The sequence below is a fragment of the Pantherophis guttatus genome, chromosome 1, assembly GCF_059756535.1.
Source record: "Pantherophis guttatus breed Tessera chromosome 1, ASM5975653v1, whole genome shotgun sequence".
Taxonomy (NCBI): Eukaryota; Metazoa; Chordata; class Lepidosauria; order Squamata; family Colubridae; genus Pantherophis; species Pantherophis guttatus.
In genome coordinates, this window is record NC_142063.1 from 127,108,627 (window position 1) to 127,127,726 (window position 19,100).

The 19,100-nt window shown below is 36.7% G+C and overlaps 1 protein-coding gene across 1 annotated transcript in view; it reads left to right on the plus strand.

The window, feature by feature from the left end:
• PDIA5 (protein disulfide isomerase family A member 5) overlaps nucleotides 1-19,100 on the plus strand; it is a 213,777-nt gene that overhangs the window by 105,621 nt on the left and 89,056 nt on the right. The window contains exons 6-8 of the mRNA XM_034422861.3: nucleotides 1,457-1,549; nucleotides 7,104-7,164; nucleotides 15,262-15,329. Coding sequence (XP_034278752.2) covers nucleotides 1,457-1,549; nucleotides 7,104-7,164; nucleotides 15,262-15,329 — 222 coding nt within the window. The remainder of the gene's footprint in view (nucleotides 1-1,456; nucleotides 1,550-7,103; nucleotides 7,165-15,261; nucleotides 15,330-19,100) is intronic.

Genomic DNA, 19,100 nt, shown 5'->3' on the forward strand with positions numbered 1-19,100 from the left:
TCTCAGAGAACAGTTTTATTGAGTATTTTCATTTGTGTCAAAATTTGAGAAAGCTGAAAGTCAAGAGTTGCTGAATTGGTTGGGTTCATTATTTGGAACCTTGACAAAAGGAAGCCATTGTAAATTGTCATACTTTGTATACATTGGATTGAAACAGCACCATGCCTTCCCACCCCACACTGTTTTGGGGGACTGAGTAACACTTGGAACCTTGCACGTGTATTGTGGACAGGCTTACAAAATGGTGCAATCAGTTACAAAACATGCATTTCCACAAAGGCAGACCAGTGAGAATACACAAATAAAACTTTCCATCCACTATAGTCAGTCATCCGTTGCTAAAAAATTAAAATGAGCAACATAGATTGCACACATTATCCAAAGAATAGGCATGCTGATCATAAAATACAGATAAATCAAACATCACACCCTAAATTCAAGCCAAAAGTACAGACCAAAAATATCATACATTCAAACAAGATAGGTAAAGGAGCCAAACCACATCTTATTTTGAAGCAAAACATAGCCTTCCTATTTTACCATTTTCTACAATTGCTAATTCCCATCTGTTTTCATGATTTTAGGGTCCACTGAATAGATATACAGAGAATACTTGGCCATGGCATCTATGTTTGTTTTTAGAAAAAGCTTTTGTGACTCTCTTATGTCCTAGAGATACTTTTGTTAATAGCCCCATCACTTAGTGTTGTGGGGAGAAAAGAAGGAGAGAGTGCTCTGTACATCATATTGAGCTCCTAAACGAAAGTTGGAACATAGATCTAATAAATAAATGATGGAACATTTAATTTAAAAAATGTACACACAACTATATCGTATATAGAGAAAGATGTATATGCTAAGTCTGTAATAAAATGTATACATTGATCTTGAGATATAGGTTAGTGATACTGAAGTCCTACTTAATGCTCAGTTTGTAAGAAATAGTCAAGTTTTATTCTAATACATTGGACAATTTGTAGTCTTTCAGTAACCAGATATTTCTGTTGTACAACATTCAATTTTTATCTTAGTTTTCCACCATGGAACTATAGAGGTTTACGTTCCTTTGTCCTTTCCCTCAAAACAGTCTCACAAGATGATGACCTATTGTGACTAGTAGCTTTTCTTTCTTTTTCTTTCTTTTTATTGTAAACTGTCCAGAGTCACATGAGTTTGGTGGTGTAATAGGCAGGCAGGCAGGCAGGCAGACAAGTATTCAGCATGGCCTTCTCCCAATTCTAATCTATTCTTCTAAAAAATTTACTGAAAATGCCATGATTGGATTCAATACTCTGAATCTGTTTTTAAAAAGAAACATATCAGGGGACAGCATTTCTTAAAAAAAATCTTCACTGGAAAAGCAAGCCAAATATTTCTATTTCTAGTGTCTGAAAGACCAAGACAGCATTTGACAGATCTATTTAGTTGTGATTAAAGAGCTGTCTTTTTTTTCTAGTCACTGGTTGCCTTTCTAAAGGATCCTGAAGGAGCTCCATTGTGGGAGGAAGATCCTGAAGCCAAAGATGTTGCCCATATTGACAGTGAAAAGGTAAGCTCCCTTGAATTGTAATTAACATTAGAGGACATTTTAAAGAAACATAAATAAATACCAGGAATGGACATTTTTATTCTGTCATATTTAGAGAGCTAGTTTAGCAAACTGAATGCACTGCAAGCTAAATTACAATTATTTGTTCAGTAGAATAGGAAAGGAGACCCTGATTGGGCACCATCTCATGCTAGCTATGGATTTATTTCAGAATCTGCTAAGATAATGCATGAATCTTACCCCAAAGCATATTTCATCTTGAGCTGCCACTACGAGTGACTAAATTTATGTTGGCTTCTTTGACTTGAATGGTCCTTGAAAACTGCAGCTTCTAATTGTCTTGGTATAAAATGCACTAACGCCTTTAGCATGGGATTATGGAGTTTAATAGCTTGCTAGCTAATGATACTGCATGGACAAAGCCTAACCAAATGATTGGTAGGTTCTGACTGAGATGAAAGGAAAGATTTGGAGAATGCATAAAAGTGTGCAAAACTACATGGAGAATGTTTCACAGTCAACGTGGGGCATCTCTATATAGGGTTGGGTGAGGCTACCATACCTCCGAAACCTTGGAGAGCTGTTGACGTTCAGCGAAGGCAACACCATTGTTCAATCAACTAACCATCTGATAGCATAAGACAGTTTCCTGTATTGATACAAAGTATTACACTGTTGTGCAAACACTAAATCTCTTTCTCCTAGAAATGATCAATCAAACTGTTAACTGATTGGGAACCCAGCGATACTCTGAATACTTTTATATAGATTGTAAAAAAAAAAATGACTTGCTGTAGATGCTTGAAATAAGTCATGCATGGAGCAAAATTAATTAAAAATGTAACCCATTTGTCCAGATAATCCCCAAAAGTTTACTATGTGTCTCAATTGCTCTTAAATAACTAAGCACTAATATACATATTCTGTGTTTGGTTCTCAGAATGCTGAAATTGTATTGTTTTTCAAAACTCTGGTGTTAACCACAGCCAATATATAGAAGTAGAGAAGCATCCCTCACCTCTAGGTTTGAAGGACTAGTGATCTACTTAAGGGTCATTAGAAAGTTCTTTGACTTTAAAGGAAACAGTTTTTGGTATTTAATATGGACAAATTTGGCAAGGGCATTGAATATTTTTAGATGAACTCATGCAATCTTAATTTTGTTCTATATTATGTTCTATACTCTATTATGAAACCTAACATTGCTGTATTTGCTGATCCTTCTCTAGTGTCTATTTTTCTTTCCATTCTAATCAATTTTAAATTTTAATTGATTACTATCTTGCTAGTATTCATAGTCATTTCAGTTTCTTAGCTTTCATTCCAGTATTAGCAACAGTTACTTTGGCATTCACATTTGTCAGAAGATTAATTTTTAATGTTCACCTTTCTGTTCTCAGTTGCAGGTTCTCTAGGGCTTATTTTCAATTTAAAACGTTGCCTTTCTCATTGTGGTAGCTTAAAAAAAAACCCCTTATGATGTCTTCCTATTACCTTGGATTGGTTTCTGGTTAAAGGAAACAAGTTACCGTATTTTTCGGAGTATAAGATGCACCGGAGTATAAGACGCACCTACCTTTTTTTTTTTTTTTGTTTTATAAAAAGTTTTTTTTAATTTTTTAGACAAACACACATACAAACATACAATGTATTTTCTTTGAACAGAGTATTTGGCCGGTTCACAAATTTAAACAGTGTTTAGTCATTTCAATTAAATTTATAATTTCTATATTTCCTTTTTGCCATATTTATTTCTCATCTATTTTTTTTAAAAAAACAATATTACCCTTCATCCTCATCTCTAATCTTAATCAAATTCAATTTTTCCCTTCTATTCTATATTATACCCCTTCCCATTGTCATCTATTTTTATATCCATCCTCACATTGGTTAATTATGTAATATTACAGTTGTTTAATACAAATTCAACATTTTAATATAAATCAATTAGTTATATAACTATCTTTTTTGTATATTAATTAATATGAACATGAATATTCCAATTATTTCCATGCAATCCAATTTCTTACAAATCAATTAATTATATTTACCAATAATAATAAACCAAATAATTTTCCCCATATATTTCTCCAAACCACAAATTAACCATTTCTGCTTTCAACACAATATACAATTAATAGTATCTCAATTATTACAATTCCCTAGTTAAACAGGGCTTTCCCCTTATGTTACTCATTTTCACATCTTAAACTCTCCCAATAGCCCAAATAGTTTTGCCCATATAATCCTCCAAATCACAACTTAATCATTTCTACTTTCATCACAATATATAATTAAAAATATTTCAATCATTACAATTTCCCTAATTAAATTTAAAAATGTTCTAGCTGTTATCCAAGCTACAACTTAATCCTTTTTACTTTCACCACCATATACCATAAAAGGTATTTCAATTGTTACAGTTTATACTTATTCATATTTCTAAAAAAAATAAAAAAGAAAAACTTATCATTGTCTAAATTTCAAAAATACAAAGAGAAATATTCCAATTACTATTCATTTCATTTTTACAATCATGATTTCCCATTTATTTCTTACTATTACTATTACTTACTATTCATATTTCAATTCTAAATATGTATAACATCTTTCTCTTTCATTTCTTTTTCTCCCATCCCATTTTTATTTTTGCCTTTTTCTTTCTCCTTTTTTTCTTTTGTGTTTTAAAATCTTGAACTCTCCTCTTTTGCCCTAAATTTCCCAATGTTTGCATCTATCTTTTTTAGTGAGGAAAAAGAAGAAAAAGAAATCTCCCTCTGCCTAATTTTTCCTTGCAGCAAACAGCTTGCTTTACTTTCAGTTTTGTTTTCAGCCTAGCTTGATTAGCACAAGGGAAAAAAAATCTGCTCCTGCACTCTTTGCAGCAAGCAGCAGAGCCCTGCGCAAAACAGCTGAGAGCAAATCAGCTGAGAGTTGGGAGGCCAATCTAATCAACTTGTGCTAATTAGCCTATGCTGAAGCTGAAAGGAGCTGTTTTTTCTTGCTGTTTGCTTGCAAGGAGGTAACTGCTGCAAGGCACAGGCCAAAGGATGGGGGCCAGTGGGTGGGCAGGGCTACATTTGGTGTATAAGACGCACTTAAATTTTCACCCCCTTTTAAGGGGAAAAAGGTGTGTTTTACACTCCGAAAAATACGGTATTTTTTTCTATTCAATTGCATTGTTAAAAAGAATTTGAGAAACATCCTGAATATACAATCATCAACCAGAGATTCTTAATCTTATTTTAAAATAATGTTTGTTGTAGTCTGCTGTATGGCAGCCCCTGAATAATATATATTTATGGTCTGTATAATATCAACACTTTTATCTTAGCAGAGTTTCTTTGGATCCTATTGGGTCCATGGGTAGGACTAGAACTTTCTGCTTTCAGCATTGAACGAACCATGGTTCTTGAATATGTTTGAATTCTGAACGGTATAATATTTCAACAATGGTAGCAAAAAATGAGGCAACATTAGACAGTTACCTATTGTATGTCTGAACACATTATTTGCTAAAATATAATGTCACAGGAAAAACAGATTAGTTTACAATCAGAAGTATTTTTTTTTCTGATGACAGGTTTCTGTGTAGTTAAGGATCCACTGCGTAGAAGCTTCCAAATTATTGTAATTTATTTATATAGGGCATGATGGTTTCCCACTACGTGTGAATTGCACATTAGCAATTTAAATTATCAGTTCTGATTTTTGTTGAACAATAAGATGAAAAGCAAGAGAAAGTAGAAACGGTACTTATTTCAATAAAATTATAGTCCCATAAAGTCTTCTCTGTATAGCTGAGAAAACAAAGAATCAAAACAAAATCACAGAGGGAAGAAATGTAGTCTTAAAAATATGCTAGGAAGTTGTCAATTTACAGGTAGTCCTCAGTTAACCCTACACTTAATTGGAACTGGCAATTCCATCGCTATGTGAAGCAGTCATTAAGCAAAATTTATGACCACACCAACTTACAACAGCAGTTTCAGCAGTCTTGGTTGTAGTTGTTAATCAAATTACTGTGGTTGTCAAGCAAGACACTATGTAATCACAGTTTGCAACTTCCCACTGGCTTCCCCATTGACTTTGCTTGTGGGAAGCTGACTGGGAAACTTGCAGTGGGTGATCACATGATCATGGGATGCTGTGACCATCGTAAATGTATGAGGGTTGCCAAACACTCAAATCACAATCATGTGACGCAGGGATGCAGCAATGGCCATAAGTATGAGAACCAGTCGTGAGTCCCTTTTTTCAATGTTGTTGTATCTTTGAATAGTTGCTAAACAAATGGTTGTTAAGCAAAGAGTACTTCTATGGCAAATAAATTTTACAATAAACAATAAATCTCACAATTAATACAATATTAATAAAATGTGAAGAATATTGCAAAAGACAAATATTCAGATAATAAATGCAGTGGGCCCTATCAAGGCTTCTAATCCAAGAAGTATATAGTATTGGTCCACTGACCATACCTAAGGACTTTTTTATGATCTTTAATTAAATTAAGTCTTAATTGTGGAGGTGCTACCTAGATAGCCAATTTAAAGACTGAATTATTTTTAACTTTATCACAGTTGGTTATTTGATATATCATGGTTTTAAATTTCATTGTTGTGTTTTTAAGAGCTAATTCTAAATTTATCAATCATCTAAGTGTCTTAAATACAAGTGCAAAGTCAACTCTTCGATATGTTTTGGATTTATCCATCAATAAAATATTAGAATATAACAAGACAGCTATATGAGTGAGATCATATAGCATCACCCTGTCTTGAGGCATGGTCTACACCTTGTGTATATGAATTCAGATATCTCATAATGTGTATAAGAGGCAGAACTGCATTGCAATCAACATCAGATCCTATTGATAGCTGGGAGAGAGTTAAACTCTTAAGTTTAAGGAGTTAAATTATAAGTTTCAATTGAAATATAACCCTTAGATAGAAATGGTGTACTGAGCTTTGTAAACTATGTCCATAAGTCTTACATGCTTACTTGGATATGGCCAATGCATTCCGTCCTTACATTTCTAGACTGCTAAATTGGCATAGTAATCCATAATTCAAATCCACATCTTTTCAGCACCAATATAAAAATCTTTACAGGTAGTACTAGCGCATTGAGATTATATTGAAGTAGTAGTAAGTTTAGTTGATTTATCCAGCTAGTCTGATTATATGGAGACCTCAAGAATGGTCTTAGGATACTCTTATTAACAGTACTTTGAAAGCAAACATTAGCAGTGGTTACAATGAAATTTCTAATCTTGGAATTGGTTGCATATTTTGGTTGTACTTTTAAATGTAGGGAATTTTAAGTGTGGAAAGCTTCAGTAAGAAGTGTTTGAGCCCTAGCTGATATTAAAAAAAAAAAATACAACCATTTGTTTGTAGATTTTTAATTGAGGATTTAATGGTAACAATCAGATCATAAACTATTTGGCAGTACTATCAAATGACTCCAATAGTTGTTAGAATCTTAGCTAAAATGTGTGGAGTAAAAACTCTTAAATCTCATCTTTTTTATTTTCTCTTTTGGTTTTAAGGAACTGAAAAGACTTCTGAAGAAAGAAGATAAACCTGTTCTGCTGATGTTCTATGCCCCTTGTGAGTAATACAATATTTTTAAAAATTTGGCAGCCCCCTTACTGATATTTGTGTACCTCTGTTAAATTATTCCATTTGTTCATAGAGAACTGACAGCATGCCTTCACTATCTGCTCATTACTCTGCATTTGATATTCTTCATTCCTGTTTTTATTCCAGAATAAAAACCACAACATAGCAGTGTAGCATAAAAATATTTCAAATGATGTTCTTTTACTCTTTTTCTCTGCTAAAATTATACAAAAAAAATGAACACTCAATTTCAGGTGGATCTTGCACATTTATTTCAAGTTTTCAATGTGATTAGACTATTCTTAGAGATAGTAAACTTTCTTCGAATATCCATTTGCTCCTGCTGTAATTTAAGGATCTGCAGTTATGTTGTCCTGCCATCATTCTTAAAATGGCTTGGTCATGTCAAGAGAATAATATCCTGTCCCAACCAGCAATCATTTTAAAAGAGAACACATCAAAAATAAATACTATGATACCTTGGAGAGCTCCCTGCAACAGCAGTAGCTATTCAATAGATTTTTTTTCCTAATCTCTGCCTTCTCAAATTTGAAGTAATGCCTGCCACACCCCTGTTCCTCCAGTAAAAATACACAAAAATTGTTCCTGCCAATTTTATCAGGTAACAGCCAACCTAAGATTATCTCAGCCGCCTACGTGAATTAGAGTATGTAATCTAAGCTGCCTATGTGAATTAGAGACCATCTGGAAATTTCAGTATTTTGGGTTAAATTAGGAAGTTGGAAAAAATATAGAAAAAAACCCCCCAGTGATGAGCTACAGCTGTAAGGCTGACAAAAATGCTGCATGGATCCTGTCACCAGCAGACAAACTCAATTGGTGGACATATTTGTCTTTTTAATCTAGGTACATTTGTGCCTGATGGTGTGTTGAATAACTTACTTTACTATTGCTGGCCAGATGGAGATCTTTTTCTTCAGTTAGCTGATAGCCTCCATGAGGAATAAAGGCTTTTCATTGTGAGTGATTAGGATCTAGGACTGCAGGCATGTCAAAAACATATCACAGAATTCATTTCCTTAACTCTGATCCTAATGATACCACACATCCTGCCTGTCTTTGTTGTAGTACTCATGGTGTAACAAGGGGTCTTTTATCAGAAGGGGAAAAAAGCCCTTATGAATCTTCATTCCCAATTATAATCAAGATGAATAAATGGAAGCCAAACTACCATATCTTTCGGAGTATAAGATGCACCTTTTTAGCCCCCAAAAGAGGGTGAAAATCTGGGTGCGTCTTATAGTCCGAATGTAGCCCTGCCCACCCACAGGCTCCCGCCCTTTGGACATTTTTGGGCAGTTCCAGGAGGCAGGGATCTGGGCTGGGGCACAGCCTGAGGAACAAACCTCTGGCTGCCCAGTGGCCAGCTCAGGGCAGACAATGGCTGCGATGACTTCACTCCCCAGCAATGTGAGGAGCCTCCACCGCCACTGCCTAAGCCCTCTCTACGCCTAGGAGCTGAGCCGAACGGGAGCCCCTAAAGCAAAACATCCCTCCTTTCTAGCCACCGCTGCCCATTGGCCCGATTCCCTGATGCAATTCACAGAGCTGTGTTTCAGGTGGCGGCCAGTTCTCCTGCAATGTGCATTGGGGAACCGAGAACCATTTTTGGATTCGGGGAGGGGATTGCAGCACTGCCGCCTGAAAATGCTTTCTTCCCCGTTGTACATTGCAGAGCCGCACACCCTCCTCCTCTTCCTCAGCAGACTCACCTTCTCTTTCCTCATGGCCAGATCCACCACCTGAAACGCGATGCACTTTTTTTTTGCCTCGCCCCGTTTTTGAAATCGGGAAGGGGATCAGGGATTTGCCACCCAAAGACGCTTTCCTTCCCAAATCCAAAAACGGTTCCCAGTTCCCCGATACACATTGCAGGGGAACTGGCTGCCGCCTGAAACACAGCTCTGCAAATTGCATCGGGGAATTGGGCCAGCGGTGGCTGGAAAGGAGGGACGTTTCACTCTAGGGGATCCCGCTCAGCTCCCAGGCGCGGAGAGGGCTTAGGCGGCGTCGGCGGTGGTGACTCCTCACATTGCTGGGGAGTGAAGTCATTGCAGCCATTGTCTGCCCTGAGCTGCCTGCTGGGCGGCCAGAGGGGGGACCAGCCATGAACTGTGGAGCCCGTCTTGTTCGCCAAAGCCACCAGGCAGATTCCGCCCCCCCCCAGACCATCCCAAAGAGGTTCGTTCCTCAGGCTGTGCCCCGACCCCCCCCCCAGAGCATGCGAGAGGTCTCTTCAGGGAAAGCGAGTAGTCCCTGCGGATTGCAGAAAAGAACATCTCAGTAATCGACGCCGTCTTTTCCAGCCTTTCACTTGCAGGAAGAGGAGGAGGGCGGTGTAAAGCAGCACCACCTTAAACCAAAGCCTCTGAGTAACTGGGAAAGAAAGCCGTGCTCCCTATAAAATAGAAAGGTACCGTAATCCAGGCCAAAGAAGGAAGAAAGCCAGGCTTTCAATGCCTATGGCTATAGGTAGGAAGACGGCATCTCGGGAGCGGAGCCTTTAGTGCCAAGTCCCTTTTCTCTTCCATGAAAATCATCCCCCACCCCACTCATTCAGTTAAATGTGTGTAGAGTGATAGGGTTTGTTTTAAACGGATAAAAAGATCTGTGCTGCTCATTTTCAAAATCGAGTGGAAGTGAGGACGTGGTTGATCCTGATGCTGGTAGGCAGAGGCAGAATTCTTTTTTTCTTGTTTTCCTCCCCAAAAATTAAGGTGTGTCTTATACTCCAGTGCATTTCGAAAAAGATGGTAATCTCCAATTTTTTTTATTTGACATAGGCCTGAAGGTTAAAGCCTCAGCTTCATCTTCCCTAGGAAAATGATTGAACATATGTTTCATGGTTCTATCAGCCTATTATTATTTTTTTAGAAAAACTGGGAGTGTGTTTCATAATATTCTTTAATCAAAGTAACTCACATTCTTGAATTGCAAATAATCAGAGAAGTTAATTCTTTCTACATCTCCTTTTTGAAAAGTTATATGGTATTGACAGGAAGTTTGGGGTTTCAGGATGTATTGAAATGATAATCTCATTTGAATTTCTTTTGTAGCCATACATGAAATTGGCAAAGTCACAACAAATAATGGTTGTGTTTTCCCTGACTACATTGGTGCTACTTAACACACACCAGATTTCTGGATCCGATCTTGTTGTATAGTTCTGTTGCATGTTTAGGAAACGTATCGATTTTACATCAAATTTCTTAACAAGGACAGTCATTATGTCCAGCTTCTGGACTAAGAATGATAGGAGTTGCAGTCTACACACATCTGGAAGATACCAGCTTGGCAAAAGCTGCTTTACATTTCAGTAACATAAAACACTGTCAATGAGATCTCTCCATTTTATCAGTGCATATCATTTATATTCTGCTAGCAAGTCTTCAATTACCCCATGTTACTGAACAGGTAACTTTGTTAAGTTCCAGAAATGAATTTGTAGCAAAGGGAAAAAAAGAAGTATGGAATCAGGTTGTAATAAATCTGAAAGTGAATGCATAACTGTATTAAATATATATGTGGTGTTCCTCAGAAAAAATACTTTGCATTGTTATGAAGATGCTACATAATATATTTACATTGCGCCTCAAGATGCTATTTACCTGCAAGGGTTGATTTTACCTTGTCATAGCTGAATACAGTGGCATTCTAGCCATTTATCAAGAGAGCCAAGAACTAGCAGAATGAAAATTAATTCATGTTATTGGATATATGGGGAATTGTGTTGTATATGTGTGGAATGGTGTTGTTTTGCAATGCCATGTAAAAAGGGAAAAAGCCACAATTTTTCCTTAAGGTGATAAGCTCTTAAAATAATCCTCTCGGTATACTGTTTATTTCTAGGACATAGCATATTTGTCTTTCATGCATATTTACTCTTCAATACTGTTCTCTGAAACTTCTGCAGGCTCTTTGTAAATTTTAGATTTATCTCAGAAAAGCCTGGCTGTTTTCTGGTTCACAGCATGTGTGGCAATTGACCGCTGTTTTTATGTTGGTTGAAGTTATAATGTTTGCTTTAGTCTTATAAATAATTCCTTCAGGCTATGATATTGAAAAGCCTTCTTCCTCCTTTTTACTCACTAGCAAATAAACTTATTTTCTAGTATGAATTACTTTCTTACATAGTATATCTGAGTCATTCAGTTTGGGCATTCCCCTAAGCAGGTTTCCGCAGCATGATTTTATAACTCTATGTTGTTCTTATGGATATGTTCAAAACGTACATTTTTGGGGGGGAAGGAGAATCTTTCCTCCCAAGTATTTTTAGATTCTGGTGTTTCTGATTCTGTAATAGTATTAAATAGAATACTGTTGGATCCACTGTTAAATGGAATACTGCGTCCAGTTCTGGTCACCAATATATAAAACAGATGTTGAGATCTTAGAAAGAGTTCAGAGAAGAGCAACAAAAATAAAATTCTGGAGGCTAAGTCATAAGATGAACGATTTAGGAAACTGGGTATGTCTAATCTAACTAAAAGAAGGACGAGGAGTGATATGATGGCAGTCTTCCAGTACTTCTGTCACAGAGAAGAAGGGGTCAACCTATTCTCTGAAACACCGGAGGGCAGGACAAGAAGTAACTGGTAGAAGGTTGTTTAAGAGAGATCCAGCCTAGAGAAATTTCCTGACAGTGAGACCAATCAGTGGAACTACTTACTTCCAGAAGTTGTGGGTGCTCCATCATTGGAGGTTTTTAAGAAAAGATTGGACAGGCTTTGTCCAGAATGGTATAGGGTCCCCTGCTTGAGCAGGAGGTTGGACTAGAAGATCTCCAAGGTTCCTTCCAACTCTATTATTCTATGTTCTAAGACTAAGTGAAATAGATCTCCATGAAACAGATGCTTCTGTGGGCAGGATGGGGAGGTGGATTTTACCTTCTCCCCTTACAGTACTGGAATCATAGTACTAAGAAGCAAAACTGGAAGAGATGCCAAGTGCTGGAGGTGTGGGAAATGGGGGGGGAATTATCTCTCCCTTTTGCCTGCATTAGCTTCCAGCTTGTAGTATAACAGTTTCACTAAGTTGACTTCTTCATACGCAATGTTTTTTCACTCACAAAATAGGAAATCTGGATTGGATCCAACTCAATGAAGTGTTTTACATGAAATGCTGGCGAAATTCTACTGGCTTTATTTATTTAACATGGGCCAGTTTGATCTTCATCGCCAATCTTCATCTTCAAAAGTTGAATTTAAGTCACCTAACATTAAAAAAACAGAACACTTAATTTGATATTCCTAGATTTTAGAAGTATTGTCTTGTCCTTCAGGCTATTTAACTATATATAACTAGCCAGTTTCTAACAAGTGCAGCCAGATGACATGGCTTTGCCCCTTCTTTCAATGAAAAATCTGTCTTCAGACTCTGCTATCAAAAGCTTTTAGAGACTAATGGAGGGTCTTCTCTGAAGGTTGCTGCTCCTTAGTAATCAAAGTAACACTGGGACTTTGTGCTTAATATGATGAAAAATGCTGCAGCTAAATTCCTTTTTAATCAAATAAGCTTTGAGAACTCATGAGTAGACCCTAAGTTGTTTAGGCATGGAGTCAGCAGATTGAAATAGGAACAAGAGGATATGTGTGTGCGCAAACCCACAAATATATACAGAGAAAGGAAATTGTAATTATACAGCAAACATTAACAAGATGAATAGACTGGAGCAAACAGATCAATAGTATATTAAAAACAGCATAAATATCGCTAATACAAATAATGGTTCTGAAAATAAAATTCTATGCATCCATGACTCCAACTACTTAATTGATTTTGAGCTACATGGTTTCTTTTTTTTTAAGGTCCTGTATATATTTGCTATTAGTTTAGGAATTCTGCTTTTATGAACCAATTGTATATCACTGGGTACATGAAGTTCACCGTGTTTTTGTACCAATGGGTGCAGGTGAAATAAACAGCCTCTCTGGTCTAACTTTTCTGCTTCAGTAGTTCCTCCTCCAGTATATAAAACTATCATAGCAGATTGAGAATCCTCTCCCATAGCTAGCGTTTTCTGACCTGGGTTAGTATGAAAATACCCATATCAGTATTGGACCGTTTCCAGGCTAAACATCTTGAAACTCTTATCAGTAAAAGGTAGATCCCATGCCAGAGCCTTGTCTAGTTTGCTTGTCTAAATGACTTTAACCTTATCTTATATTTAAAATTATATCTGGGAGGAAGTCTGACTTTTGCTTTCTAAAGGTTACATCTCCTCTGGGACTGACTTTATTGCAACTTCAAATATTCACTTAGTAAACTAATCATAAGACATTTCTGTAGCTGAAGAACCTGTGCAAAACTCCTCTAATCTTCTAATTCCAAACTGGAAGGAAAAATAGAATGCTACAAGGGATTTCTATAAACATATTTTTAAATACAATTAAAACTGACCATGAATATATTCAGTGGCACTATATTCCAGTAAATTATACTATATAGATCTGCAGCTTTCTAGAGTTAGTGTTAGCAGAATTGAACTCAGATTGCCCTATTTTTGGTGGCAACCCCAACTACTCAAATCAAAAGGTCTAATTTTCTTAAAGAAAATAGGAAGAAAACCCAACAGTTTTTCACAAGTAGTCCTACTGTTGGTTTATTGATCATTATTTCTATACATCGATGCAACAGTGACATTGAATCGGCTCCTGTTTCTAGCTGCTAAATTTACTATTGTAATATTCCAAGAAGCTAATTGAAACAGTAGTAATTAAAATTTTGAGAATAGTTCTGGCAGAAATACTAATGCAATAGTTAAAAGCTTTGAAAATTGCTACAATTAAGGATAAATGTATTCAAATATGGCTACCAATTACTAGCCGCCTTACAAATGTTTTCCTTGTACTGGTTATTTTCAGCTGTGCAAATGTTATTTTGGATAGAAATACTGAACATGGCTGGTGCTTGTATTTCTCTGAAAGATCACATGTTCATTTAACCATCTATGTGTGTGTTGGGGCTGTGCAAGACCTTGGATTTCCTTCTAAAACATTTCCTCAAAATGTCCAAGATACAAATTAAACATTTGGTTTGCAACTTTTTAAAGTTACTGCAGCAGCTGAAGAGGCCTGTCATGCAAGCCGCAGAAAAGATACAGCTATTTCAAAAAGTTGCAGATAGGTGCTACATTAATACCCCCATGCACTCTAAATTGATTTTTCTAAAAACAATTTCATTCAATGTATAGCATAGCGTTGATACACATAGATTCATGCCCAAGTTTCTAATCCATCTTTTCACTTCACATTTGGAATTAATCTAAGAAAGGTAATATTATGAAATAGGTTTTTGATTGCTGAACACTTGGGTATATAAAGGTCAGGAGAAATGCTTAACTCAGGAATAATTTTGGCAAGTCAGGAATAATTTTATGCATTTTAAAACATATGCACACACGAAGTATGAGAGCCAGTGTAGTGTACTGGTTAAGGTGCAAGACTAGGAGCAGAAAGAATTAGGTTCTAGGTCTCCCGTTGAACAGGAAAGTTGCAAAATATCTATGAATGTGCACTAGGCTGCCATGGTAGAGTATGATTATGGTGATCATATTTTCATGGACAAAAATAAAGGATAAACCTGAAAAAGGGGCAAATCTGAAACGGTTCATAAGAATAAAATATATTTTAATGTTTGTAACTTTGTTTACAAAGGAAAATAAAGAGATTGAGGAATCAAAAATTAAGATAAACTTTTTAAAAATGCATATTTTAATAAAAATATATTATTAAATAATATATGGACATTTTTTTAAAGCAACTCAATTTCCATAATTTTAACACAAAGTAAAAAGGCTGTGCATTAAGTCGTACTATTTGTACAATAAAATGAAAATGTCCAGAATAAAAGACAAAAGTGAGTTTTTGAAAAGTAAATAAATCTGAAGGACGTCTTTGTGAAAGAACGTCCTTTATAATAAAGGACATATGGTCACTGTAATTATGATCCATGACCGTTAATGAAGAGCCCTTCATTCTGCAATCACATGCATGCATGTTCCATGGAGTTTACTTTGTAGATAAATTTAAGAGTAATTATTTCTTCCCTTATATCTTGTCTTAGGGTGTGGAGTTTGCAAAAGAATGATGCCAGCTTTCCAACAAGCATCCAGTGAACTGAAGGGCATGTATGTAAGTGAAAAGTCGTGTAAGACGTTTTTGGGTTTTTAATTACTTCATTAATAAAAGTAAAGCTTCTTTATTGGTATGTTTTTAATATGTAATAGTTACTGAAATAAAACATGCTTAAATTAAAAAGCGAACAGAAATATTACCTTATTTATATTAATCCACTGAGAACATTTACTTGAAAGTATCAATTTAGAACAGGATTCCATGGGTCCTCATTATACTTGAACATAAAGTCAAAATTAGATTTCCCATCTGGCTATTTTATATACCAGGGAAGGTTACTTTGAATTGAAAGTGATGCAGTACCATGAAATCAAGTGTTTCCAATTCTCCCTTCTGTTGTATTTAATCACGTTTACATTCCCCGTTTCTTCTGGTAGGCAGTTCTTCACACTGGGAAAATTTAGGCTGAATGGGAGTGACTGGCTCCAAAACCATTGTTTGGGGAATTAGTGTCAGATTGATAGTTTCAGAGAAAGTCTTGGTCTGGCCAGTCCATCTCAGTTGCCTATGTTGTTAGAGGATTGCATCTGTAACTCTGGTTGAGTCTGTCCATGACCTTTCAGGGAATTTGCATACATTTATTTTTCTTGTGCCAGAGTGCTATATCTGGTGAAAAGACTTGCAAAAAGACTTGATGTTGTGTTTTTTTGTTATGAGCAATATATTAATTGTTTGCTTTCAAGAGTGCATTGAAATATGTAGATAAAAATATATAGTGTCTTGTGGTAAAAAAAAAATAGCTTTCGTTGAGTATGTATGATCTGAGTTTAGGGCCCATTGCAGTTTACTGTCTCATAGCTTACAAAATGTAGAGGCTATTTAATATTGCAGGAAGACTGGTAATGCAAAATCTTCTTCAAATGTAAAATTATTAAAGACTGTGTCCTGAATTGATAAATCACACAAAGCAAAGTTAACCATGTATGCCAGAAAATTCCAGAGTTCATATTGAGGTGATATCTTTGTTAGGACAATGATGGTAGAATTGTCAATAACATGATTCAACATAAAAAGAAGGTAATTTTATATACAGTGCATTCAGAAATTATTCAGACCCCCTTCACTTTTGTCAATTTTGTTATGCTGAAGCCTGATTCTACAGTTGTTGAAATTAATTTTTTTCTTATTAATCTGCACTCAGTCCATAATGACAAAGTGAAAACAGAATTTTAGAAATGTCTGTAAATTTACAGTTTGGCATTATGGGGTGCCAAGTGTAAATTAATGAGGAAAAAAATTAATTTCAATAACTGTAGAATCAGGCTGCAGCATAACAAAATTGACAAAAGTGAAGGGGTTCTGAATACTGTATTTTTTGGTGTATAAGAAGCATTTCCCCCCCAAAAGTGGGTGTAAATGTCTGTGCGTCTTATACAGCAAATGTTGCCAAAGCTCTGCCCACCTGCCATCCCCCACCCTTTGGCCTCTGCCTCCCAGCAATTTGCCTCTTTGTAACAAACAGTAAACAGCCTAGTCAGCTTCAGCAAAGACTGATTTAGCATGAGCAGCTGATTGGCGGTTGGATCTGCCTCCCGGAATACCACCTATCAGCTGTTCCAGCCTGTGGGGATCGCCACCGCCCATCACTGCCATCGCTGCCTATCGCTGCTGGTGCCTATCGCTGCCTCCGCACACCCCATTTTCGGCCTCCGCACATCCCATTTTCAGCCTGTTCCAGGCGGTGGGGATCGTTGCCGCTACCTATCCCTCCTGTCTGGAACAGGCTGAAAATGGGATGCATGGAGGCTGAAAATGGGGCGTGCAGAGGCCGAAAACGGGACATACGGGGGCCAAAAATGGGGCTTGTGGAGGTGGCGATAGGCGACAGCAGCAACAATGACAAAGGGCAGTGGCGATTCCCGCAGCCTGGAACAGCTGATAGGCGGTATCCCGGAGGGCAGATTCAACCACCAATCAGCTACTCGTGCTAAATCAGGCTGTGCTGAAGCTGACCAGGCTGTTTGCTGGGAGGCAGAGGCAGATTTTTTTTTCTTGTTTTCCTCCTCAAAAGCTAGATGTGTCTTATAGTCCGAAAAATATGGTATTTTCTGAATGCCATGTATATCCTTCATCTGGAGTTTCATTCTATGATGTTTCATTGACCAGCTAATGCCACCCACATTGATTTAAAAAAAAAATCATTGGAAATTACCTTTAGCTTTCTTAATTAAAAATACCAATCCAAAATCCTTTCTAGTGTCCTGTTTTGGATTTTCATTTACAAAAGGATTTCCCCTGATGAATAATTCTGGAGACTTCAGAGGCTTTTCTAATTAGCTTAAAGATATTGAATTAATATGGATTTTGGTTGCTTTTAATATGTTCAGCATGGCAACATTTGCTCTTCATGTGACACACAATATGAAGTGGTTCAGGTTAATTAAAGAAGATTTATAAGTAATTCTGTAGCCTCATTAAGTATCCCGCTTCTTTTTCTGAGAGGCTAAAGATAATAATTTTGAAAACAGTTTTTAAAACAAATATTGAAAAACAGTGTTTAGAAAAATACAAGGAGCAAATGATAGAAGATGCTAGCAGAACCTGGAATAATCCTTTGGGAGCAAAAGATAGCAAGACCAATTATAACACACCTAAACATCTCTTGACAGAAGAAAATAACCCTTTGTCAGCCATCGGTGGAGTTTCAGAGATGTCTTCCAAAGAGCATTTCTAAGAGATAATCCAAAAATCTTTAAAGTCCTTTCTGATGTCCTGGCTGTCTGATGTCAGAAACAAAGGATGTGATCTTGAATATAGTGAAATAGTGTTAATAATTGGAGAAATCAATTGACTGCACGGGTCAGAGCCCTCCATGTATTATTGAACTTCAGTTCCAACCATCTCTAACCAGTATAGTCTATTACAGTGTTTCTCAACCTTGGAAACTTGAAGATGGGTGGACTTCAACTCCCAGAATCCCCCAGCTAGCAGCGCTGGCTGGGGGATTCTGGGAGTTGAAGTCCACCCATCTTCAAGCTACCAAGGTTGAGAAACACTGGTCTGTTAGGAAGTACAATAGGAGCCCAATAATATTTGGAAAGCCAATTTTTATTCCTCTTGATGTCTGCTTTGGTAGCTGCATTGTTAGTACTGATTATTGCAGCCATTGATCATTGTCTTCAATTATAATTAAACCTATTAATATCTGTATATCACTCCATTGCACTTTCGAAACTTCAGCATTTGTAGAGGTTCTGGATATATGGTGAAGGGAAAACCCCAGCTTCTTTGTGAGAATGTTTGCCGACTCAGTGCCTGCTGAGTATCAAGACTATTCTGAAAAAGAAGGGGAAGAAGATAGAGAAAAAAGATGATTGGCAAAAAGCTCAATGATTGGCAAAAAGAAAACTAGAGAAGAAAACTGCTGGATTATCCCTAGGAGGCCTATACAAACAAACTCCCCCACCCTTCTACATTGACTAGACTTTAATCAACTTAAGCCCAGGTAGAGAAAGAGCTGATTTTTTGAGCTGGATACCTAAAGAGAAGGGGGAAAGTGTGGGGACTACACAAGAAAGGAGCTGCTGATGCATCCATATCTGAGGCTGGTGAGCCCATTGTTGGTGAGAGAGTTGGAGATCAAATCTCAAATTGCTGCTGCTGGAGCAATTTATCTATTGGATAGGCTTTCCCCCCCAAAAAAACTTTAACTTGAGGTCTCATTTTTTGACTGTTGTGGTTCCAAAGAGTCTTGTTTTTTGCTTTCAAACCTTGTCCCCTAGTCCTTAAGGGATAAAAAATTCAAGTTCTCTTCAACTTTGGAAGATC